The 22,631-nt window shown below is 53.9% G+C and overlaps 6 protein-coding genes across 6 annotated transcripts; 1 reads left to right on the top strand and 5 right to left on the bottom strand.

The window, feature by feature from the left end:
* On the bottom strand, positions 1-3,091 carry CDEST_01054 (Putative myc-type, basic helix-loop-helix (bHLH) domain-containing protein). The gene is made up of 3 exons (XM_062917213.1): positions 2,409-3,091; positions 1,052-1,843; positions 1-999 (listed from the first exon to the last, which is right to left on the bottom strand). Exons 2-3 carry the CDS (start codon positions 1,713-1,715, stop codon positions 668-670), a joined length of 996 nt encoding a protein of 331 aa, XP_062773264.1. The 5' UTR covers positions 1,716-1,843; positions 2,409-3,091; the 3' UTR covers positions 1-667.
* A 266-nt stretch (positions 3,092-3,357) lies between these two features.
* On the top strand, positions 3,358-6,270 carry CDEST_01053 (Putative CRA domain, gid-type RING finger domain, Fyv10 family). Its single transcript, XM_062917212.1, has 3 exons — positions 3,358-4,004; positions 4,069-4,608; positions 4,666-6,270. The coding sequence occupies exons 1-3, from the start codon at positions 3,954-3,956 to the stop codon at positions 5,314-5,316; spliced, it is 1,242 nt and encodes a 413-aa protein (XP_062773263.1). The 5' UTR covers positions 3,358-3,953; the 3' UTR covers positions 5,317-6,270.
* A 231-nt stretch (positions 6,271-6,501) lies between these two features.
* Positions 6,502-10,517, bottom strand: CDEST_01052 (Putative glycosyltransferase 2, nucleotide-diphospho-sugar transferase). The gene is made up of 5 exons (XM_062917211.1): positions 9,351-10,517; positions 8,754-9,299; positions 7,957-8,699; positions 7,254-7,903; positions 6,502-7,180 (listed from the first exon to the last, which is right to left on the bottom strand). Exons 1-5 carry the CDS (start codon positions 9,765-9,767, stop codon positions 6,822-6,824), a joined length of 2,715 nt encoding a protein of 904 aa, XP_062773262.1. The 5' UTR covers positions 9,768-10,517; the 3' UTR covers positions 6,502-6,821.
* A 19-nt stretch (positions 10,518-10,536) lies between these two features.
* CDEST_01051 (uncharacterized protein) lies at positions 10,537-12,068 on the bottom strand. Its single transcript, XM_062917210.1, has one exon. The coding sequence runs from the start codon at positions 11,772-11,774 to the stop codon at positions 11,361-11,363; it is 414 nt and encodes a 137-aa protein (XP_062773261.1). The 5' UTR covers positions 11,775-12,068; the 3' UTR covers positions 10,537-11,360.
* A 3,013-nt stretch (positions 12,069-15,081) lies between these two features.
* Positions 15,082-17,508, bottom strand: CDEST_01050 (Putative peptidase S53, activation domain, peptidase S8, subtilisin, Ser-active, Sedolisin). Its single transcript, XM_062917209.1, has one exon. The coding sequence runs from the start codon at positions 16,928-16,930 to the stop codon at positions 15,116-15,118; it is 1,815 nt and encodes a 604-aa protein (XP_062773260.1). The 5' UTR covers positions 16,931-17,508; the 3' UTR covers positions 15,082-15,115.
* Positions 17,509-18,713: 1,205 nt separating this feature from the next.
* Positions 18,714-19,452, bottom strand: CDEST_01049 (uncharacterized protein; the record flags this gene model as incomplete). The annotated part of the gene is made up of 2 exons (XM_062917208.1): positions 18,714-18,874; positions 18,953-19,452. The coding sequence occupies 2 exons, from the start codon at positions 19,450-19,452 to the stop codon at positions 18,715-18,717; spliced, it is 660 nt and encodes a 219-aa protein (XP_062773259.1). The 3' UTR covers position 18,714.
* Between the last annotated feature and the right edge of the window lie 3,179 nt (positions 19,453-22,631).

Below are 22,631 nucleotides of genomic sequence, written 5' to 3'. Positions count from 1 at the left end.
GCCTGTTGCCGATAAAGGATAGATCACAAACGACGGCAAGAACTTCTTTAGCTGGCAACCACAAAACCCTTTAGCTCATCGTAGACACATCCACGCAAGGACATTGTAAGGCTACCGTGGCCTCCATCAAAGTGTCATTGTTTAGTTACGGCCAACTCTATCCTCAGCACACCTTGGCTGTATGTAGGTGGAGTCCATTGAGAGCCTAAAATCCTACAAATCCATGCCGAAGCCCCTTCGACACTGAGACTAATCCATGTATACACACAAGGGCGGAAGAAAACAGACAAGAGCTAGAGAGCATTGTTGGTTATAGACTATAATCTGTCTGCAAAGTGCTTTATTAATCCGAATGAAAACATCAAAACGCAGCCTACTGCTGACTGGGGGTATAGAGTGAAAGCAAGAAAGTTGAAGGGCTGAGTTGACCGAGATCCTGGGCCCGAGCATGGGTCTGGTAGGTCTCAGAAGTTAGCGACGACATGGGTGGTGCTCCGACAGCGCTGGAAACTGGAGTCTGAGGTCGACGGGCGAAATTGGGCGCAGCCGAAGCGCGATGCTGCACACTGTAGTGGCCGTTCATCTGGTCGATTGGAAAACGAGGTTGGGTAACGACCTGGTCCATGCCATCCACATAAGAAGGGGCCTGGGCCTGTGGTGAGACCTTCTAAGTCGTTGCGGCAGGCTCCTCCTTGTTTGCCTGCGGGTATGAGAGACCAGCATTTTGTGCGACTCGCTTCCATGTCTCCAACTCCTTGTAGAGGCGTTCACACTCCTGCTTGAGCTTGTCGTTGGAGGCACTGAGCTCTGCTATAGCTTGCTCCGTAAGCAGCTTCTCCAGGGTCCACTTCTCAATGTTCTGCGTCTCATTCTCCTTGAGTTGGTTGATGAATGTGACGGCACGCTGGAGGATGGAGCCTTTGTTCTTCTCGCAGTTGGGAACAATCTTGGCCAGCTCATTAATGCCTTCATTAATGGTCTCGCGGCGACGACGCTCCACTGTTTTCAGTCAGTCCACTTGTCTGTGAGTATACTCTGCAAGATTACTTACCTTCTTTGTGGTTGTCCTTGCGCATCTTGTGCCATTCCTCTGAACCGACATCCGGCTTCTTAGCGGGAGTGCCAGCAGATCCAGATGAATATCGGTGCTGGGGCTGTGGGGGCTGATGTTGCTGGTGCTGCTGGTGCTGCTGGTGCTGCTGATGAGTTTGATGGGTTTGCTGGGACTGAACAGACTGGACGCCATTCGTGGGTTGAGGTATAGTAGGAAGAGCCGGGAGTCCATCGGACGGGCTCAGATCAGCGTGGCCGAAGGTATGGTCTTGGCCATGGTTCGGCTCATCACTTGTCTGGGCAGCGAACTGCTCTTCCGTAGTAGGCGGGACGTGGAGAGTAGGATACATGGATCCCAAGGCAGCGGCAGCCGTGCTGGAGGCGTTGGCCGGGTCAGCAGCCTCTGAGTTTACGGCGGCTGCAGCTTGCTGAAGGGCGCTGAAGTCGGCCACGTTCACCCCATTAGCGGCGGCAGCGTGGGCAGCTTCAACGGCGTTCTCAATGAAGGCGGCGGTGTCGGCATCCGAGAGTCCAGCGCTGGCTCGCTTCGCCCGGCCAGGGCTATTCGACTCCGACATATCGTCGCGCTTCCGTTTTTGGCCTGGAGAGGGCGAGCCAGCCAGTTCAGAGAGGTCTGGGTGATCGGCCATAACATCCGTCATCGTTGCGGTGGCGGGGGTTGATGTTGGATCAGAAACTAGATCAGAAGCGGAGCGTCGAACTGTGCCTTGAATAGTTTTCGATGCCTTGAATTGAGCACAAGTCAGAGCCACCAAGATGGATCGTAGGACTAGGAATATGATTAGCACCATAGAGTAATGTTAACCAGCCCAGAGAGCGGGTATGCAGGACGAAGCAAGCCACGCAAGTGAGAGTAATGTGAAGAAGGAAGTGCACTGCAAGCGAGGCCGGCGACACTGGATTCGGGTGGTGGACGATTAGAGCGCTTGCTCATGAGTATGTCCTCATGCCACACAGAAATTCCTGATGCATTGCTATTGGGTATGAGTGAGTCCATAGGTTGTCATGATAGCAAAGACCATCCAAAGTGGCCTCACACTGCTCTGAGTGAGCGCATTATGGTGTGTGAATGACCCAGGCGTACATATCTGAGCAAAGACGATGTGTTTCCCTAGCAGTATTGTAGAGAAAAAAGTCATGTTGAATCGCTTGATCGGGGCTGACAGGCAGCGTCGCGATATGCGCTTGATGAAGGCAGCATTCCAGAAAATGGCGCAATCAGGAAAAGCATCGCTCAAGAAAAACCCTGCCTTCCGTCGCGGTGCAGTGCGATTGAGATGAAAGACGATAGGGCCGATGGGAAGATCGCCATAAAAATGGGACAGGTCGCATACCTTGAGATCATGTGCTGTGCGGCGTGGTCTGGGCGGTGAGTGCCAGATCACGGGTTTTGCTGGAGTTCACGTGTTCGGCGTGATCAAACTCGTGATATCGCGCGGCAGCGGGTAGCTGGGGGGGTCCTCGACGGATGGAGCCCGTCCAGTTACAAGCAGTCGATGGTTGAGTGGCGGAAGAAATTTCGAGAAAACGCGTCGAATTTTTTCACAAATGGCGAGTCTTGAAGTTTGCGACAGCCTGTGCGAAGGCTTGCGTTTATTCTTATTACTTCCAGAGGATAAAACGGACTGGAAGAGGGCCGGTTGAGTTGGCTTGTCGGTTTGGGGGGAGCGACGGCGGGAAGCTCTGGTCACGCGGCGGAGGAAGAGGGTGAACACGTGCAAAGTGGGTGAGGCTGGAGATAAATACGTTGGAGGGTGAGGGAGGATCTTGGCCTGAGGCAGGTCACTGAATAAGCCAATTAGAGACGAGAAAGCCACACCCATCGGCATCCGTCTTCTGTGGGTGCCTCCTTCCCCGACTGCCCCGATCCAATCCGCGTTCTGCAGAGGGGCACCTGCCGCAACAGCACCCCAGGCTGGAAATGCGCCTGCTTGCTTGTTGCTCCTTATCAATTCATCTGCGGTCAATGTGGCTTTTGGTGTTAGCGAAGGACAATAATCCCAAGGAGCAGCAGGGGTCGCTTCCACCGGTCTGAGGAAATGGGCTTCTTCGGGTGCCTTAGCCTCAGCGACTTGACCAGCCCTTTGTACCTTTGCAACTCGAAATGCCGAGCCTCACGAATCACCTGATGGCCCAGTGGGCTGCCAGCATGAATCACTTGACTGATGGACTGTGAGACATTCCACTTTGAAGCCGAGCACAACAGATACACCGGCTCCGTAGTAGTATCCACCATTGCTAGCTGTCCCTGCCCTATCTCTTCCCCAGGCTCTCGCGTCGCATTTGCTTACTTCTCACGACGAGTGAGTGACAGCGAGCTGGGGACGAGGCAGGGAGCGCGTCAGGGTAGGGGAGTGTGGTGCCTGTGGTGCGAGTTGTGGCTGGTGTATTATATAAGCATGTTAATCTGGATGTGTGGTCTGTGCATCGGAACAACCCAGTCTCTATCTGTATCAGTGTTGGATTCGTCATTGTGGGGGTCAGGTCAGAGGACGCGCCGGGAGCAGTTGATAGCAAGCATGATACTCTCAAAGGTCAATATGAACCTTTACTCAAGCAACCCCAAAGAATAGGACAGAGGATGTGCTGGTTTGGGGCATTGTTCAGTACAAGCTAATTCCAATAAGCGATAACGGAGGTTCATTTCCCCAACACATCTACGACGGAGCGACTCTGGCCCCGCCACATCGGGCCGCATACTGCAACTGCTGTTAGCGGCCGTATCAGTGCGCCTGTACTTCAACCAACCAACGACCATTCGAGGCAGCCTGACGAAGCCAATCTTGTACATTCAACACCTTCTCCCCCGAGGACACACGCGCCGTGAAAGAGGGCCGAGCCGTATTGTCAATCAATTGAAGCGTTCGACAGTCGCCAATATGGGCGACCACGAGCACGCCACGATCAAGCACCAGGACCATCTCCTCCTCGTATGTTGCTGCGTCACAAGCTAGCTCTGAATCCACCAGCACTGACTTCCATTCCAACCGATAGGACCAACCCCTCCTCCGCCTCCCGTACGAGCTCCTCCGCAAAAACTTCCGGTCTGCCCACTTCACCGTCGAAAAGGACTCGACCGCCATCAAGTCCCTTCTCAAGGAGACCGCCACGGCCTCGGTCAACAGCCGCGCATCACCCGACGATGTCATCCGCAACCTCGATGCCATGATCGCCCGCATGCGCGGCGTCAAGCGCAAGCTCACCGCCCACGCCGACGAGGAGGCCCGCCTCACCCGCCAGGCCGGTGCTCGTATCTCCCACCTTGGTGACCTCTATAATATGCACTCGGTCGAAGACGTCAAGTACGAGGCCTGGAGCCGCGCCCGTCTCGATCGCTTGCTTGTTGACTACCTGCTTCGGCATGGCTACAACGAAAGCGCCCAAGCACTTACCGCCGAGCGAAACATGGATGATCTTGTTGACGTCGAGACCTTTGTGCATATGAGCCGCATTCAGGAGTCACTCAGGCGTGGGAGCGTCGTTGAGGCGTTGGCCTGGTGCCAGGACAACAAGAAGGAGCTTCGCAAGATGGATGTACGCATTCCCATTCGCCCGACCCCTTTGAGTTGAGACTGACACTACTTTGGACAGAGCAATCTCGAGTTCATGCTCCGTTTCCAGCAGTACATCGAGCTCGTTCGCACCCAATCCCAACCGAAACTGCTCGAAGCCATCGCCCACGCCAAGAAGTATCTTGTCCCGTTCAAGGCAACGTATCCCGACGAGCTTCGCAAGGCCTTCGGTCTCCTTGCCTACCCTCCCACCGCTGCAAACGCCGTTTACTCCGATCTCTATAGTTCAGACCGCTGGGACGCGCTTGCCGACCTCTTCACCAGCACCCACAACAACCTTCTCGCTCTCCCCTCATACCCTCTTCTGCACATAGCCCTCTCATCAGGTCTCTCTGCCCTCAAGACCCCGGCTTGTCACTCTTTAAACTCGTCACACGTTGCTGCGGATGCCAACACTGCAACCAATGCATCCGCCACCGCGGGCACGCAGTCCGTCTGCCCAATCTGCTCGACAGAACTCAACGATCTCGCCCGCAACGTCCCATACGCGCATCACACCAAGAGCTACGTCGAGCACGACCTGTTGCTGTTGCCGAACAGTCGGGCTTACGGCAAAGAGCGTCTTGAGGAGTATGCCAAAAAGTCGGGCTTGCCGCCGGACCAGGTCAAAGATTTGCGTACCGGCGAGGTCTACTCCATGGACAAGCTCAAAAAGGTCTTCATTACATGATTCTGCTGCAGATGTATCTGCGTACTAGTCCGCCATCAAGACTCACAGTTTGTCTTGTTGCCGTCTCTTGCAGGGATTATTACACGTCGAATGGTTAGTGTTGCTTTATGATGGCGTTTGCTAAGGTTTATGGAGTTTTCAGGCGCAGCACGGGTATAGGGAATAAAGGCATCAGGGACACGACTCCTCCACAAACAGTTCACGTTTATAGTAGAGAAGCAGAAGCAATCAAAACGACAACTGTGAGATTACTCTGGGAATCTGTTTTTCTACTATGAATGCCGTTCTCCCTGCCTCCATATTTCACACCCATCAAATGGCAGGTTCGGAGCTTGGAGGAAGCCAGAGCGGCATTCCGCCTGGCGGCGATTTTGACGCCCCGCAAGTGCTGTACCTTGTCATCGGACAAGAAGAGCATGGCAGGCCTACGATTGAGGCCGAGAAACTAGGTAGTAACCGAGCAGGTTCGCAATCCGTTCTGTAACTCCCCTGGACACCTACACGAGGGCATTCTGTCCCCAAGGCACCGGTGCACACCCCTCGTTTCGTCTCGTCGACATTATGTCCATTGCCGACGAGTCCCAAGTTTCCTAGAAAAGAGCACCAAGGCAGTGAAGGCTGCCCCGTGTTCGTCATATGGAATCTCTGGCCCTGACGCTTTCCCATCCCGACGCTTTTACATGTGGTATCCCTCCATTTGAAACCTCCGCGCATGCGTGTGTGCATTTTCGACGAGGTGGGCTCGTCTGTCCTAGCTGGAGGAAGGCCCCGCTGGCGGGGTGTAGCCTATGTTGATGCGGATCACTTGTTGTATTGGCCCATGGCTGACAACAGTCTTGACCCTCTATGGGCCCCTTAGCGGATATTGGGGTCGACTTCCATAATCTGGGCGGCTGGACAGGGTGTATGCTATGTCTCGATGGATCATGAGACTGTAAGTTGGCGGTAGCTTGTGAGCAATTACAAGCTGTACAATAAAGAGATGACTGTGGCTGAAGGCCCATGAGCTTTTCCTCGCCGGTTTCAGAACGGCACCAGTCAGTTGTGAGAGTAATTAAATCTTCAAATCTGAGCCTTGTGCTGCTTTTCAGGGCACAGGAGAGAGAAAGGACTTCTGCAAAGCCTCTGAGTTAGGAGAGGACATCGTTTTGGCTGGCGGCAAAACACTGTTTGCTGGACGATGTGCTTTGAACGGTTCGTTTCTTGATGTATTTGTTCAGGGAACCGGGTATATCTGGTACACATAAGAAGAAGTAGGAGGCATTACATCATATCGTTCGATTAACGACGCTTCCCCAGCACCAAAGCAAGAAAGAAAGGCCCATCATGCCCCCATAATAGTGTGCCCCAAGTTTATGTACACCAAAACACCTCTTTGTAAAATGAAAATAAAACCCCCTCTAAATGAAAAACCCCGTCTATACATGTTCTATGATAAAATGGATGGGTTTTTCTTTGATTAAGGGGGGAAAGGTGGTGTGGAATTGGAAGGAGTTCGTTGGGGTTTAGAAGGTAAACTTCATCAAGGCCGGGTTCAGGAGCACCGGCAGCGCAAAGTGCGAGACGATAGAAACGCACAGGGGGAAGATGGTCGCGAAGGTTGAGATCTGCCAAAGGGGAGGGAAGACGTAAATCCCGCAGATGATGAGGGCCGTCACGCCAAAGGTGTAGATGAAGGTGCCCGCGAAGTTCTTGATGATCTTAGGAATCTCCTCGATGAAGTTGCAGCGCTCGACTTCCTTGGATGTAGCACCCCACTGAATGTTGATCTCGAAAAAGTGACAGAGCAACGCCTTGGAGACGTGCAACGAGATGCCGCCAAGGAAGATGGAGAAGACTGGCATCCACTTGAAGTTGTTCCAAACTGTGAAATAACAGAGATTAGCAAGTGGCCAGTATTGAAAAGGGTCAAAACGGTCGAGGGTGGCGAGACTCACGGGCTCCGATGAGGGACTGATGGCCCAGTCTGTACCGAAGCACAGCCAGGGCGATGTTGCCGCAGAGCGGGAACACGATGATGATGGAGAAGTAAGTGGCGAACGAATCGAGATAGTACTTGTCGTACACGCCATTGAACCATCCAGTGATAAAGTAGTTGGCCAAGGTCAGGATCCATGAGGCTCCAATGGCGTAGTAGGTGCCGATGTAGGACAAGATGGTCAACTTTCTGAAGAAAGCAATGTTGGAGGTCAAGAAGCGTCTAAAGAGTGGCGTGAAAGGGCCGCGAGTAAACCAGAAGCGGAAGGGATGGAAGAGCAGCTCATTACAGCCGTAGGCGTACTTCTCCCAGCGGGCCAGCTCGTCATAGACAGTCAAGGACACGCCCTCCTGGAAGCCGTCACCTGTGTATGCGCCGTATCTGATGGTGTAACCTGCCGTCTGGAGACGCAGAGCCATGTCGAAATCCTCGGATACATGGGACTCGGACCAGAACTTCTCGTAGCCGTCCTCATGGTCCATGTAAGAAGCGGCGTCCTGGATGGCAGACCAGCGGAGCACGGCATTGTGACCGACGAAGGGGGAGATATCGCCATTGGCGACGTTGAAGGTGATCATGGTGTAAATCATCTCTGTAAACCACGTGACGCTGTGAAGCACGTTAGAATGAAACCCTTTCAAGTCGAGAATCGAGCAACTTACGCCTTCTCGAAGAACGAGTCAGAGACATTCATGACACCTGAGGTGTACTGAAGGATGGCGACTTCGGGGGAGGCCTCCATTTCGCTAACAGCATCCAGCAGGCAGTCGCGAGGAACACGAGTGTCGGAATCGATCAGAAGAATGTAGTCGCCAATGCGAATGTTACCACCAGCCCAGGTCCGGCCTTCGGACTCGTCAATGACCTGCGATAAGGCCTGGTCGTAGACCTTGTCTTCGCTTTCTTGATTCCAGCTGCTGCCACGGTTTATCTGTTTGAGCTTATCCTCAAGCTTGTTGCTCGTCATCAGGGCGTAGTTCATGTTGGATGCCTTTTTGAATCTGCCTCTGCGAAGGAATGGCTTCTCGGCGGGGTCCTCGGGCTTCGGGTTGTGGCCAGGGCGGGAAACCCATCCCATGAGGTGCTCGTCATAGAACTCTCTGCGGGCGGCGGCTTCTTCGGCGTCTAGTAGCTGCATACCGTCGTCGTTGACCAAGATATTGGCGGTACCGCCCTGCATCTCGTAGGTCGAAATCGCGGCCTTGAGTGACAGGACTGTTGGTTTGATGACAGCGTTCAGACCTTCTTTGTAGACGGGCATCTGGATGGTGACATGGGGGAGCTGTTCTCGGTAAGGGCTGAGCCGACGGGGAGGCTTGCCGGAATAGTTGGAAGAGTTCGAGTGGATGGAGGAGATGGGACCAAAAATCTGAAAGATGATTCCAGAAATGGAGATGAAAAAGAACTAAGGCACGTGTCAGTCAACAGCCATCCAGGACTGTCATCTCGGCTGACTCACCAGACTGATAAATAGGGTGATAGGGGACACTGCCAACAACGCCAACCGCGTGTAGCTGCCATCTACTGCTGTTTGCAGAGCCAGGCTTCGGTAGCCGAGACCCAAGCACGTCATGCTGAGACTGATCGCTAATGCCACGAGGGCAGAGCTTATCACCCGCGTTGGCCGTGCTTCTGCTCCGAGTGCCTCTTCGATAGCCGACGGAGAGAGCTCCTCAACGTTTACTCCGGCTTGCTTCTCGTTCTTCTCTTCACTCTCTTCCTCATCAATGGGATCACTTCGCCAGATGTGAGCAATGATCATCTGCTGGAGGTTTTCAGCACGATCGTGGAGTTTGTTCGCGTCGTCGTCCCAGACAGTTAAAAGAGGAGGGTCGAGGATGAAGGCTGCGAAATGATGCTTCTGGCATCTAGGCAGGTCGGTCATCCTTGGGAGAACCTGCAGCTGCAGGCCCCCGGAAAGAGGGATCGAGGTCATGGCCTCCCCAGTGTTTAAGATACCGTGAATGATGGACTGGATCACGGGGGTGTTGACAGTCATGGCACACTAAATTGTTCAGAACTCGATCGTGAAAGTGGGATTTCTGAATTTACTTACGCTCACGTTGAGCTGGCTGACCATGTCGAAGAATCCATTCGGGATAGTCGACAGCTGAGGTGGGGCGCAGACGTAGTCGTTGCGGCCCTTTTTGAGAACACAACCCTCACCGAGGTTCCAGGCCGAAGCGTACATCTTTCTGAGCTGGTCCTGGTACAAGCTGTGTACCGTGACATCCGCCCTCAGATCATGGATGCTGCTGGCATGCTTGTCCCTCATTCCTGCCGTGAGCGCCAGGCTCACTGTCGACTGTCGGGCGGATGTTTTAACGCTATGGCTTCGGTAGGGAGCTGGCTTTTCGGAAGGCTGCATTCTCGATCCCGTGGTCGTTGGTTGAAGGGGATTGGGCTTCGATGCTTCGTTCGCCGCCTGGCCCGGCGCCTGGGCAGGCGTGAAGTAGGACTTGAAGGCCTTCATTTTGGGGAAATTGTTGAATGAACAAACCACAAGTTGGCCAAACCACTTCCAGCCTTGAAGCGAAGATAGTAGGTTTGCGAGAACTGTATGCGAGCGTGATACTGGCAAAAGGAATCATCCACGAAGGGGACGGGACATTGAACCAAGTTATGTGTTACGGGGTCAGGGCAGAGACTCTGCAAGCGCCGAGGACCATCGACTTTAGGACAAAGGCCAAGTCAAGCCGCATACACGGGGGCCCCGGGAGCTGAGAGCAATATTGCCTGGCCTAATTGGCCACGCCCAAAACGATATGGGCAGCCATGGGCGCTCCCGCCGCGGCAATGAGAGGCCGTGGTCAAGGATGGTACGGGGGACAAGCAACGGCTGGCCTTGCAATCACTCAAGACCGCCGCACGAACTTAGGTTCCACCGGCACAAGTCGTCCGCTCCAAACGGACTGTTACCTTAGCTGGGAATGGTGACAAGCGGCATTGTTCCTGGTCCCGTACTTGGCTTGTTGGCGCCACCCATGCGTTGGGTATCCAGGAAATGGGTGGGCAAGGTACAAAGAAGGGAAGAAGCTTTCACCCATCGTGAGGTGGTAGCGTTGGTCGGAGGCAACAAAGGAGAGTCGAGGCCTTATCGCGCGAGCGATGTCTCCCCAAGCGTTGCATAGCCAAGCCGTTAGACCGAAAAGAAACCATAACAACCCTGCAAAGCCAGAAGCATACTATATGTAGCTCATCGGCGTCCCCCTGGTGGTCGGACATCGTCGGAGGGTGTTGCCATCGTCATGATGCCGACTTCCATGGGTTGGCAGGGCGCCACGGGAGGGTCGTGGAAGACTGCTCGCCAAATCCAAACATCGAAACAAGACAAACGTAAACCACACCGCGCTCATCTGCTAGAACGCCCGGGAATTCCAGTCTGACCCGGTACATAGGCAGAAGACAGTGGGGAAATGCTCAACGTCTCTGAGGAGTGAGACCCAGTAATGTGCCAGCAAATACACGAGGCAAAACAAGAGACTCTTATGAGCCTAGCTCAGGAACCGACAGTGCCGTTTGACTTAATACGGCCAAGGTCGGCCACGCGCTTCTGAGACTCCAGGGCATACGGACACCCTGAGAGCAAAGAAGTACGAGGGCGACTAGTAGATATCAACAACCGAGAGAGGAATAGACCGGCCGTCTCTCCTTCCCGTTCCAAGCATAGACTTGCCGCGGATCAAGCCTTGGAGAGGCCCTAGGCAACTGAAAACTTCCGCTCGTTAGCGTGGCTTGAGCCGGTCAGCTTGGATACAAACGCTAAAATTGGCACACCGTAAGCTGCAGGACTGTTGTCCTCAGGGGTCTAGCCACTTTCATCCCAGGTCCCTGGCGACGGCGAGAACTGGCAGTATCGATCTTCCAAGGTCTTGGTAACGTTTACCCGTTGATCACTTGGTTTATGTGGGTAAATACTCTGGGGCCTGTGACGATATCACACCCTCAATGGGTGCCAGCGGCCTCCGGGCCGAGGAGTATCTCGACGATCCGTTGGCTTTAGGTTTTTCGGGTGGGGAGAGGCTCGTATAACATAGATCACCTACCCTAGTGCTGCGTTTCGACCTCAAAACAAAGCACTTGCCTGTCGAGAATGCCGAAGGGTTCGTTCTGGATCCGAAGAACGAAGTTGTGAGTTCTTGGAAGTTGGGGGTCCTTCGCTCGGCACTAAGTGCGGCGAGGATAGTGCGCGGGGAAACAAGACCAAGGATGACCAGGTGTCGACTGAAGTCTGAAGCGCAAGCTGCATCGTGGAATCCATCGCCAAGGTAGATAGACATGTATTTGCATACATGTGCCCAATGGGGGTCGTTCGCCGGTGGTGCATACCCGAGAAGACACAGATATTCAATACTTCCATGCCGGATTTTGACAAAGACACGATGGTGGCGGTCTCATGGTTGAACTCGTCTGAGAGCCATACGCACAGGGCTTGCCGACTGAGGGGAGTTCGGGTGCGAGACGGAAGGCTTGCCGTCATCCCTAGAGGTGGAGTGGGTTCGGGCGAAGAACGATGGGATGAGGTGAAGCTGGATTGGGTTACGAGAGTGTTGGCGGTGAGGTGGCTTATTGAATCTCTGACACGGCTTTGGCTATCTCCTGCGCGGCCGATGCAGCTCTCTGTTTTCCAAACGTGCTATCACGAATGTGTATTTGTTTGTAGGTGGGTAGCCGTCTGGCTGCTATCGGTCGTGCAGCGGTGGCGGGGAGGAGAGCCACTAGAACGAAAAAGAAAGAAGCAGGACAAAAGTGAGTGTGGGAGAGAGAGAAGGAGACGAGGATGGCACGATGGGAAAGGTCGAGCCTCGAGGACACCCAGAAGGTGCTGATGCAGACCCCTACCATCAGATGCAGCAGTCACAGACGGCGGCAGATCCCAGACGGCGCCACCGAATGCGGTTAGACAATGTCTTTGTTGCTTGCTTCCAGGTTCCGCAGCATCCTGCCTGCCTGCCCCAGTCGCTCCCGCTTGTGCCTTGCACCTGATAGGGCCATTGTTCACAGGGCCGGCCACTGGAATTGTACAGCACGGTATACATCCGCACGTGCAAACAGGCAGCGGATCCGTACATTCGCCTATCAGATCAGCTTCAACCCCACCAGCCGCCTGGGTGCATGGTACCTATGCATATAAGATGCTGCTCTTATAGTTGCATGGATCAAATTCACTTGGTCGGGGCCAGCCGCCCGGCTCGCATCTTGGTTCTTGATTACCTTGCAGTGGTACATACATTTCAGCTCCTGCCTCCTGTCCTCTATCTGTATCTGTATCCGTACTCGCTCGACAATCCCGTCTTGTGTCACGACAATCGAATGCCAACCCCCTCCCCCGATACACGGCTCCCGCTGCTGTATGCTACGCTGCGGAAACCATGCCACCGCATGCCACCGCATGCCACCGCCCTGCTTTCCGGCCATCGTGCTCGAATCCGATACGTCGAGAGCTCGTCTTCCGCCCTCATGGGATACTGCACAGATAACATTGGACCGAAGCTCCCGTCGCGTCAAAAGTCTCCCCGATAGTGGCGCTTTCTCGGCCCTTTGATTGCCCCTGCTTTGCTCCAGAGACCCAGCTACGCAGCGTCACATCTTGTTCGACTTGCCTTCCGGGCTACTGCAGTCGTTGCGCCGTTTCGGCCTTCTGACACGCTAGCAAGGCTACGCTGCCTAGGGGATATGCGTCGGCGGCCACAACAAAGAACGACAATGGGGTTTCTTCTATATGCTGTCGTTGTTGAAAGAAACCGCAACTGTTGGTTTTCGAGTCCGAGGCCGCCAAGCCTGTGTTTCTCTATCCTGGCTCCAACTTTGCTGTGCCCACTTGACTTGATAAGACGCTAAGCTTCTGAGTCAGCAAAGCGTCCTGTCGACCCGACCTCGATCAGCTGTCAACCATGCATCTTGGCACTCGGAGGCATTTCTGTTGTCCAGCAAGTTCTGTCAATCACTGTCGGGTCTCGCCTCTCAGCTATCACGGCATCCAATGGCATTCACCTATCCATCCCATCTGCTTGACGCTATCAAATGGCAACCTGCAAAGCCGCCAAGCTGCCAGCTGCGTTGTCAATCAACTTCAGCTCGCACCAGACTTGTCCCGTTCGGCAACCCCTGAGCCTGCGCAGATCTTGTTTCCCACTATTGCCCTCCCGCATACAATTGCCCGACACACCTTGTCGCCAGCTCATAATCAAGCCAATCCTTTGCTTCTCCCGCCCGCTATCGCCGACATCATGGACATGGTCCTATGGCGAGCTGGACCGCTATACGGATGCAGCGAAGCAACGACACACCGGAACACTGCAGGGGTTTCAGCCCTCAGCTCTGCTCTCGCGAACAGGCATCATACCTCGCGGGTTTGCTACTGCTGCACTCCGGTCCGTATCTGAAAGGTCGAAGCTGGGCACGCGGCATCTCACAGAGCTGGGGCCGACATCTAGACCACCAGAAGAATCTTGGAAAGCAACGGGTTCTCCGCCATTAGAAAGTAGTCCTTTCTCGTTATAACCAAGACCCACGCAGGATTGCCACTCTTGGGAAGAAATTTGCGGGCACGCTGCTACGGGAGAACAGCACCTCCGCATCTCGAGAGAATTCCCGCCCAACACTACGTGGGAGCGACGTTTCGTGCGAAGCCGAGCGTTTCTCTTGTCCCCATTTGGGCGGAGAAAATACGATTACGCTAACGGCCTGGCGCTTAGACGAGCTGCCGTCGAGCTGCAGCCCGTAAGCTAGGCACTCTCTTTCCGGGGCCGACTGGTCTGGATCGTCACTGACACATCATGGTGTCGAACAACACCACAAGGACGCTGGCCGGAGCAAGCTCTGTCCTACATTGATCCACCTCCTCGCCGTGCAGAAACCTATAATTGGGTGTCATCGACCTCCCAATCTAGTATGCCGCGCGAGTAAGATAACGAAAACGGGCTTGCATCATGGCTATCGACAGCAACATTCTGGTGATAGGTGTTTTGTCAAAGCCCCTCTCTACCCTGCATGCGTCTTCGACTAAAACGGACTCTTCGCAGGCAGGCGTGTCAGCACCAAACTCCGTCTTGAGAACATGAACCCGTTTGCGAAAAGAAAAAAGGGTTCACCGTCCACGCTCTCGCCAGCTGGGAAAATGACCGACCAGGCTTGTTTTCCGACGAAGGAGCGTCAGGAGGATCAAATTTCCCCCTGGGAGGTAAGAAAAGCCTCTTTTGTGTGCCAAGGCTTCAGGTCTCGGCCATCCACGAGATTGGCGCGAGCTCGGACCTCTGCCACGCGCTGAGAACATGCGCTATCGACATTCGAAGTCGACCCCTCAATCAAAAGCTGCAAATGGAATATGTCTGTCGGATGAGCCCTACGACAAGAATAAGCGGTTCAGCCCGTGCAAAGATCTCACCCGTGCCCGTGGAACCTCCGTCGCGAGAACATCAGACCAGGATTCATCAAGACCATCCTTGGGCTACTTGGTGAAGAACTTCCGTCTCGCTTTTGACTCTTCTCTGTCTCACTTCTCCGGATTCCAGCCTTGCTATCATGAAAGTCCCACGTGGTCGCCTGGTGGATCAGTCACTTAGGTTGCTGGCGTGGTTCCAACTCCCTCCGCGATTCCTATCGACCTTTGTCACAATCATTCAAAACCTGCTAGGTGGCAGTCTTTGTCTCGTGGAAGACTCTCGGAGACGATTGTTCGAGTGAGAGAAAAGGGCCCTCAATATTGGTTTTGGTTCCTCGGTATATATCTATATATACACACACACGAAAAGGGCCAGCCAAGTCTCTCTCTGAACTAAACTCTCAACTACAAGGCATTTGCAAACATGAAACCATCACCTACTTCGTCAGAGCAATTTTCTTCATTTCCTCAAAGTTGGGAAGACCCAACCCTGTCACAGGATCCCATCCTTGAGTGCCGTTCCATGACGCGAAGGGAATGACGCCAGCGCCTTGCAAAGGCTTTTTCGACTGCAAATCGATGCCGCCACATCCCTGGGCGACACCAGTGGTGACATCTGTCAGTCCCTTGAGGCCTCTCTTGTAAAGCCAGGGGTTCAAAAAGCCCATGGTTGGCTGCCCGGTTCTGATTCTGGCATCGTTGAGAAGTCCAACCAAGCCAGCAACCAACGGGGCGGAAGCCGAAGTGCCTCCAGTACCAACGAGCTTGTTGGCGACGACGATGGGGAACGGAGGGCCGGCAGAGTGTGCCGCGATATCCGGGAAGCCTCGTCCGCTAAAGTTGGCGAACGGCTGATAATACGCCTTCGTCTCAGGCGAAATTCCGGTCTGCAGATACTGGTTCACGGCCGCCTCCTGGTACCATGCCTGCTTGAAGTAGTTGCTGAAGCCACTGCCTGACGCGATCCAGGTGGTCTCAGGGCCGAAGGCCTGCGTCCCGCCCACGGAGGTGATGTACGGGCACGTGGAGGGGAACTGAGGCGTGAACTGGACAGCGTTGCTTCCGTCGTTGGCGCGGCATGGTGCGCCGACACCTGTGTCGCCGCTGGATCCGAGAACGCTGACGCCACGCAGGCCCATCATGCCGATGAGGTTGCACACGCGTGTGGCATACTCGATGGGGACGGTCTGCTCGTCGTCGCCGTACGATATGGAGATCACCTGCGGGATCTGGGCGTTCTCTTGCGTCATCATAAATTGGTAAAATTCGAGGAACGGCTCGTTCTGGTTTTCCGCCTGCGTCGGCGTGCGCAGGTTGGGAATCAGGGGCCCCTTGCCGCCGGTGAGGTACTGCGTGATCGGGAGGGTCTTGACCGTGGCCGCCATGACTTGGGAGTCGAGGTTCGCCTCAGTCACATCGCCCGCAGGGTCCTGGTGGTCCTGTCCGCCGTTGACGAGGACGCTGGTGAACTTCTGCTCCGGCAGATTGAACCTGGTGAGGAAGGGCGTGAGGTCGTCCTGGCGGGCAGACTGGTTGAGGAAACTGGCGAAGCCGACACGGCTCCCCGCGGCGGGGTCGGCCTGGTAGGCGCCGTAGTTGTAAGCCAGCTCGAAGCACGGTGGCGAGAATACCTTGGAGCAGTTGACCGTGGCGCCGGGCCCGGGGGGGGCTTGTCTGCCGGCGAGAGGCGCGAACATCGGCGGGAGCTCGGCGTTGGTGAAGGCTGGGTCTCCCTTCGTGCTTCCAAAGTAGGTCGTGGGCGTGACGAGCTCGACGTGCTCCGTCATGGGGTCCGGGACTGAGTACTCCTTGGTGCGCAGCTTCACGGTGCCCTGGACGTCGTAGTAGGCGAAGCTCGCGCCGAGCACCCTGTTGGCAGTGGCGATGTCGGTCGCGAAATTGACGAAGCGGCCACCGTCTGTGTACGAGACGTCACTGACGTTCTCCTTGGCCAGCCAGGCCTGGATGGCGGCGACGGAGGCTTCGGCCGGCTTAAACATGTCATTGACTTGGGCCGCCGTGAGGTACTTGGCGTAATTAGGGCTGTCCGGGTCCGAGACGTCCCGGAGCATAGGCTCCAGCTTTTCAATGTTCTGCAGCTTGATGCCAATCTGGAGGCTGATCTGCTGGTCGTCGGCGGCCATGTTCAACATCTGGACGCCCTGGGCGAGGCTGGTCGCCCTGGACATGAGGCGAGCGTCGATGAAGGGGAAGACGGCCGCCAGAGCGACGAGGGTCTTGAGGAAAGCCATGATGTCTCGATCGTACGTCTTGTGCTGCACGGGACTCGGAGTAGAATGGAGATGTTACCGGGCACAAGCCGTTCGTGTGTCCCGCAGCGGTCCAAACGTAACTAGTACGTGAGAGAAATCCAGTTAGCTCAGCTATAAACAAAAACGAGGAGAGAAGCACATGCTGTGTGAAGAGGGTATCGGTTGGGATGGGAAAAGGTGACGAGTCAAAATAAGAGAAGATTGGCCATGCGGGCGCACTCGTCTTCTGATCATAACACTTCGAACGGGCATCAGAAGGCTTCCCTTTTCCGCACAGGAAAGAAATTGAGTTGCTCTCGATCAACTCAATTCCATGCTGGGACAAGTGCGATATTCCAGACGGCAACTCGTCGTACCTTTCGCAGCGTAGCGGCGGTCTTCGTCCCAAGATGGGTCGCGTTTTGGCCCGTACACGTACACAAATGAAAAGACTCGAGGGTTACAAGATTCCAAACGATGTGAGTCTGCGCGTCTGCACGTTTCAACGCTTGAACCCTGTCCACACCTTACCGCAACTTACCGAGGAGGGGATGGAAGAGGGAAGCAGAAACGTCGAGGTTTCTTTCGGTGAACAATGCCGGTTTGTCCTGACCACATCTTCCTTGTTCTCTCGACCATCGTACACCTCTCCAGCATCTGGAAAGTAAGCTTGATGAACAGCTCGAGGTCTGATTGGCTAGTGAAACATTGTATTAAGCTAACTTTTCAGTTGCTGGAGAATGTATACTAAACACGGAGATCTCGTTGTCGGCTTGCAGGCTTGCAAGCTTGATGCTGGATAACAGGGCGGCTCGAACAAGCATACTTGCACGGAAATGCCAATGGGAGTCTTCAAAGACCTGGCCGGCGCGGTCACTATATTTCCTCCATGACTCGTTGCATGCACAATGCCTCTTCCTTTACAGAGGTACTCATGCCTGGATCTTTGGAGGTTCCAACAAGGTCCGCAAATCCTGAACAAAATCGTCGGTTGTTGATGTAACCTGCGACACACGGAAGGAAACAACGCCGATGAAAGTATGGCCGGATGACTTGGCGAAACTGAGAGCCCGGATCGTCGGAACAGGAAACAAACATCCCTTGAATCATGAGTGGCCTAGGGCGGGGGAAGAACACCAGCCGTTCAGCTGGTACCGTAGATCCTGGGAGTCCTGATCAGCACACACACACACACACACACACACACATCTCCGATGTCCTTCATAATCAGTCCGACTCCGACCCTCTCATGCTCCATGCCTTGACTCGGCGACTTGTTCGTTCTTTAATATCTGAGAAACAAGCAGTGATATATCGCTTGAGAAAAGCTACAAACTGTCTCGTGCCTCCAGCGCTGGTGAGGGAAACTCCCCAATGGAGGTTACACGATCGAGAGATACGAAAGACAGCCGCGCTTGGTTTCAACGCCAGCCGCCTTGGATATCTCAATAGCCGTGCACATAAACATCAGCACGGAACCCGGTAACAGAGGCTCTGATTACTGGCACTCGCGGGGATTGAACTCAAGTAGAAAAGGACACATCATCCAGGACCTTTATTCGTACATTGCCTTCCACTCAAACCAGCTCTTGGCTGTCTTCCCGCAAGGGCATCCCGTCCAGGGGTAAGGATTTGAAGGCTCGTCCCAACTTCCACAACATGAGGCCGTAGTAAAACACGACTGAAAGTTCTCCTGACCGTCGGACACTCTACGACGAACCGAGGCTTTTTGCTAGGGCGCCTTGAAACCGACACAGCACCATCACACACGCCCGCGCTCTCTGCTACGACAGACCGTCTGTGCGCTTCGAAATCGTCGCCGTGGCGATGAATTCGAACTGGTCGACCGGGGGCACGTACGGGGCCATCGGCGGGATGGGGTGCGCTTCGGGGATGACGATATTGACCAGAGCTTTTCTCCCGTCGTAAGGCGGCTTGAGGAAGCTGTTTTCATTGTCGAACAAGATCAGAAACGTTGCCTCCTCGGGTGGGAAAGAGAGAAGGGGGAGGGGTCCAACTCACCGCGTGTCGCTATACAAATGACTGACATAGAGTTCGAAGCTCGAGGCTGACCGAAACTCTGCCACCCTGAACTGGAACGTGTTGGAGCCGCCGCTCCAGCATAGAACGCCGGTGCTGGGGTAGTTGTTGTCCGGGCCATGATCCGGAGTGATGCCGTTCCACTGCCAAGCCGCGCCGCAGTGTGCGCCGTTGACGTCCACGACGCCTTCTGTGTTGGGGTCGTAGAGGTCGACTGACGGGTTCAGAGTCAGTGATACCCGGCACCAGCGCGGATAGCGCGAGGTTATAAGGTTTTCAGATGAGATGGTGTCTAACTCACATTTTAGGGTACAGGTGTACAACCCGTCTCCTCCTTTCTTGCGGCAGACAGATTCGAGGTTGCTGAGAGTCATGTTCAGCCATGGATATATGAACTGAGAAGCCTCTTGCGTTTCCGGAGTCGGCAGCGTCGTTGACAGGGGGACAAGTGACAGAATATACATAAACGCCAGAAGGTTCATCTTTGTCACTGTTCAGTGATTGTAGTGGCAGGGGTTACGGAGTTGTGCTGGCTTAGACACGGGTCTAATCTGAGCTTGAAGTATGGATATATCAACCTAGTTCAGAACATTTAGGGCGAAGTATCTATTCGTGTGTCGTCTGGAGGTCTTTATACCTGTATCATGCAAGCACTTGAAAAGCTATGTCCGGCGATGAGGGCGTCAGCATGTCATCTGTCCGCGATGTCCTAGTCCGGCATGCCATCGAAGTAGCGCAGCATGCGGGCAACCGACGATGTGCCCATGCGGCCCGGTGCGAGGAGCCGTGGTTGTGCGCGGTTATACGCCATTGCCGTCACTCATTTTACGATAAGCCAGCGGCGGCCGGATATAGCCGGCAGCAAATTCAAGAGGTGGCCGGTATGGCGGGACCTGGACTCAGGAGAGCGTGGCCGCCAATACGTCGGCCAGTGTTCCCTGGAGATTGTCGTCATACTGTGATCCATGTCTTTCGAGACGGGAGAAGTGAGTCTGGTGTGTCATACTGGGCGAAAAGGCCTTCGAGCTGGAGCCGCTCACCGTGTTCCCCCGCCGCGTTGGAGAGAACTGATCTATGCATGCAACTCCCTTTCGAGGCTATCCAAGACAGGGCGACGAGAATCCATCAGCCAGATACACCGGTCGTTAAGACAGATGAATGGTGAAACCACGGTCAAGACCAAGCACGTAATACCGGTCAACACATCCCTGGTCCCTTCATCCGTGGGCACCACTGGCGGTTGTGTCATTTACTCCCTGGACACACGCAACTGATGGTATGTGCTGTGGAATCTAAGTAGTCCAGAAGAAATTCAACCGGCGAAAGGGCTACATCTCTCACAGTGGATCATGCGATATCGGGCCAAGGGGGATTCGACATGTCGATTTCAAGCCGCGCAGCGGCTGTTCACAGACGAGTTCCTTAGTACAACCGGGAACGGAAAATTGCCTGACTATCCTGTCGGTGCGACCATGCTGGGCCGGCAGAAGGCTTACCGTGATGAGAGATGTTTGCTCAAAGCCGTTCGCTGCTCGTACTTCCTGAGCTGGACCATACGGAAACACCGGTTCCCAGAAAGAAGCATACCCAGTTTCCTGGATTGCACCGGGTGGCATGATAACTGCAGCCATCCAGCTGACAATTCTGCGCCTCTAGAACGAAAAATGTCAACGAGGAAGCCAAACCGGGTCGTGCTGGCCAAATGTGGATGTATGCTACGACCAGCTAAGGTCCACGGCTGCCTCACATGTGGCTCGTCGTGGAGTACTACTGCTGGTGAGGGGAGGGGGGGCTTGGTTTTGGCTATGTTCATATACAGCTTGGTGATTTCGTTTCAGGGAGTAAAGGGCAGCGGTCAAGCGGCGAGCAACTTCTCCTGGTAGCCAGTCATTTTGCGAGGCGAGTCGAGGCTCTGCAGCTGATGAGTGCATTTGTCGGTCTCCGAGGTGACCGTGGGACGCAGCACAGCCGTCATAAACAGGGTGTCTGACTGGCTTGTTGGACTCATTATGACGCAGATTGCCATGTCTTACAGAGCTAAGTGCGATCAAGCGTTGCTTCAAAGAGTGGCAAGAATCCACACCGCTCTTGGGGAAAAGACAGGCAGCCCGATAAATTAGACCGTATTTCGAGCGGTCACGACAGATAACCCACCCAGCTGCTTAGTGTAACCAATTACTGAAATTACCTAGAGGGACGGCAAGACAACGAGAGCCCGTGTTGCCGGCCACAGAGGGGGACATGGACATCGCTTGCCGGTTTCAATACCGCTGAGCACAAAGTCCAGGGTCGGAGAACGTCGGCTTGGCTCCGGGTGTCATTCGTTTTGGAAACTCTCCAGTGAGAGGAAAACAACGAACAGAATTTGGAGGTCGTGACGGAAATAGCAGTAATTTAGGAACGTGTTTGACACAAATATTGAACACACATCTGTCAAATAGAGGGAAACGGCCGGTGGTTGTTGACAGGCATATTTCAAGCTGTTTGTGTTATCCATGTTAAAGCAAGCATCCCGGTATGCTGACAATTGAAGCGACATGTCTTCCTTTAAAACACGCCAGACTAGGTCCTTGACAAGGCCTCCAGGGAACTCAATGCCAGCAGGATGCCAGTACAATGGTGTTTTCAGAACTATTTCTGGTAGGAGGAAATCAGTAGCACTGTGGCTAGAAGCTAACAGAACACAGGTAGGCCCAATTGCAGCAGACAGACATCAAAGCAATCGAAATCACAAGATATAGCGCAAACAAGTCCTGAGATCTAATCGAATGAAAGGGCGACAAGTAGGTGGAAGGACAAGAGACCCGGGCTGATGCTATCAAGCTCATCAACACTGACGAAGTTTGACCTTGTACGTTCATTCAGGATTGGGTGAAGTTGCCCCCTGTAGCAATTGGCTCCAAGGCTTCAAGAAACATACAACCACACAGCATAATTGTTTAGACCTGGCAAAGAAATTCACCACTGCGTGGGGCTGGTGTCGCACGGACATTGAACCAGGAAGTTGAAAGAAAAAGAAAACTTGTCATGAGCTGGCTATCGAACACGCAGAGGAGAACAGTTACAATTCTGTGATGCAAATTCAACATAGCATCCGGCAGGGGAAGCAAAGAAGAGTGTGGACCAAGCTCCTCAAATGCTATAACATGTATAGGAGGGCAGATGATGGGGACAGGTTCAAACTATGGCAAAAGAGTCCGCCTTGTGGTTGTGTGGTGGGTATAGTTATCCCCCACGAACCACTGATTTAGACACAATAACTGTTTCTTCGAGGGATCAATATGCTAATCCAAGTCATGAGGTGTTGGAAAGAGACGTTTTAGGAGTTGGAGCCTGTAAATGACAGACGTGTTAGCAGTCTGGCCTGTTATCCGGAGACAACTATGAAAACATTGCAGAAAATCATCTTGCGAGGGATATAAAGCAGAGATGTCCCCACTCTTTACATATCACTAATCTTTCTGCATTGAATTTCTCTACTGATCAGGCATGCTAAAGTGCAAAATATCGGATATCAAAACGTTGCTTGGGTGTTGTTTAACCCATGAATTCAAAAAACGGATAAATCTTACACCAGAAGGTCATCATGTGGGAAAGGGGAACGCCGACTTTACAGCCAAGATAGGTACGGAACGAGCAAGTCTCGAGCTGCTCCTGCCTG

The sequence above is a fragment of the Colletotrichum destructivum genome, chromosome 1, assembly GCF_034447905.1.
Source record: "Colletotrichum destructivum chromosome 1, complete sequence".
Classification (NCBI taxonomy): domain Eukaryota; kingdom Fungi; phylum Ascomycota; class Sordariomycetes; order Glomerellales; family Glomerellaceae; genus Colletotrichum; species Colletotrichum destructivum.
The sequence above is the reverse complement of the archived record's forward strand: the minus strand, read 5'-3'. Positions and strand labels throughout refer to the sequence as shown.

Bases quoted from the DNA above. Each gene is read 5' to 3' on its own strand.
- CDEST_01054 (XM_062917213.1), bottom strand. From the start codon at position 1,715: ATGACGGATGTTATGGCCGATCACCCAGACCTCTCTGAACTGGCTGGC. The intron at 1,000-1,051 runs GTAAGTAATCTT...GACTGAAAACAG, and splicing joins CAAGGACAACCACAAAGAAG to TGGAGCGTCGTCGCCGCGAG.
- CDEST_01053 (XM_062917212.1), top strand. From the start codon at position 3,954: ATGGGCGACCACGAGCACGCCACGATCAAGCACCAGGACCATCTCCTC. The intron at 4,005-4,068 runs GTATGTTGCTGC...TCCAACCGATAG, and splicing joins ACCAGGACCATCTCCTCCTC to GACCAACCCCTCCTCCGCCT. The intron at 4,609-4,665 runs GTACGCATTCCC...TACTTTGGACAG, and splicing joins AGGAGCTTCGCAAGATGGAT to AGCAATCTCGAGTTCATGCT.
- CDEST_01052 (XM_062917211.1), bottom strand. From the start codon at position 9,767: ATGAAGGCCTTCAAGTCCTACTTCACGCCTGCCCAGGCGCCGGGCCAG. The intron at 8,700-8,753 runs GTGAGTCAGCCG...CACGTGCCTTAG, and splicing joins TCACCCTATTTATCAGTCTG to TTCTTTTTCATCTCCATTTC. The intron at 7,904-7,956 runs GTAAGTTGCTCG...CGTGCTTCACAG, and splicing joins GACTCGTTCTTCGAGAAGGC to CGTCACGTGGTTTACAGAGA.
- CDEST_01051 (XM_062917210.1), bottom strand. From the start codon at position 11,774: ATGACGGCAAGCCTTCCGTCTCGCACCCGAACTCCCCTCAGTCGGCAA.
- CDEST_01050 (XM_062917209.1), bottom strand. From the start codon at position 16,930: ATGGCTTTCCTCAAGACCCTCGTCGCTCTGGCGGCCGTCTTCCCCTTC.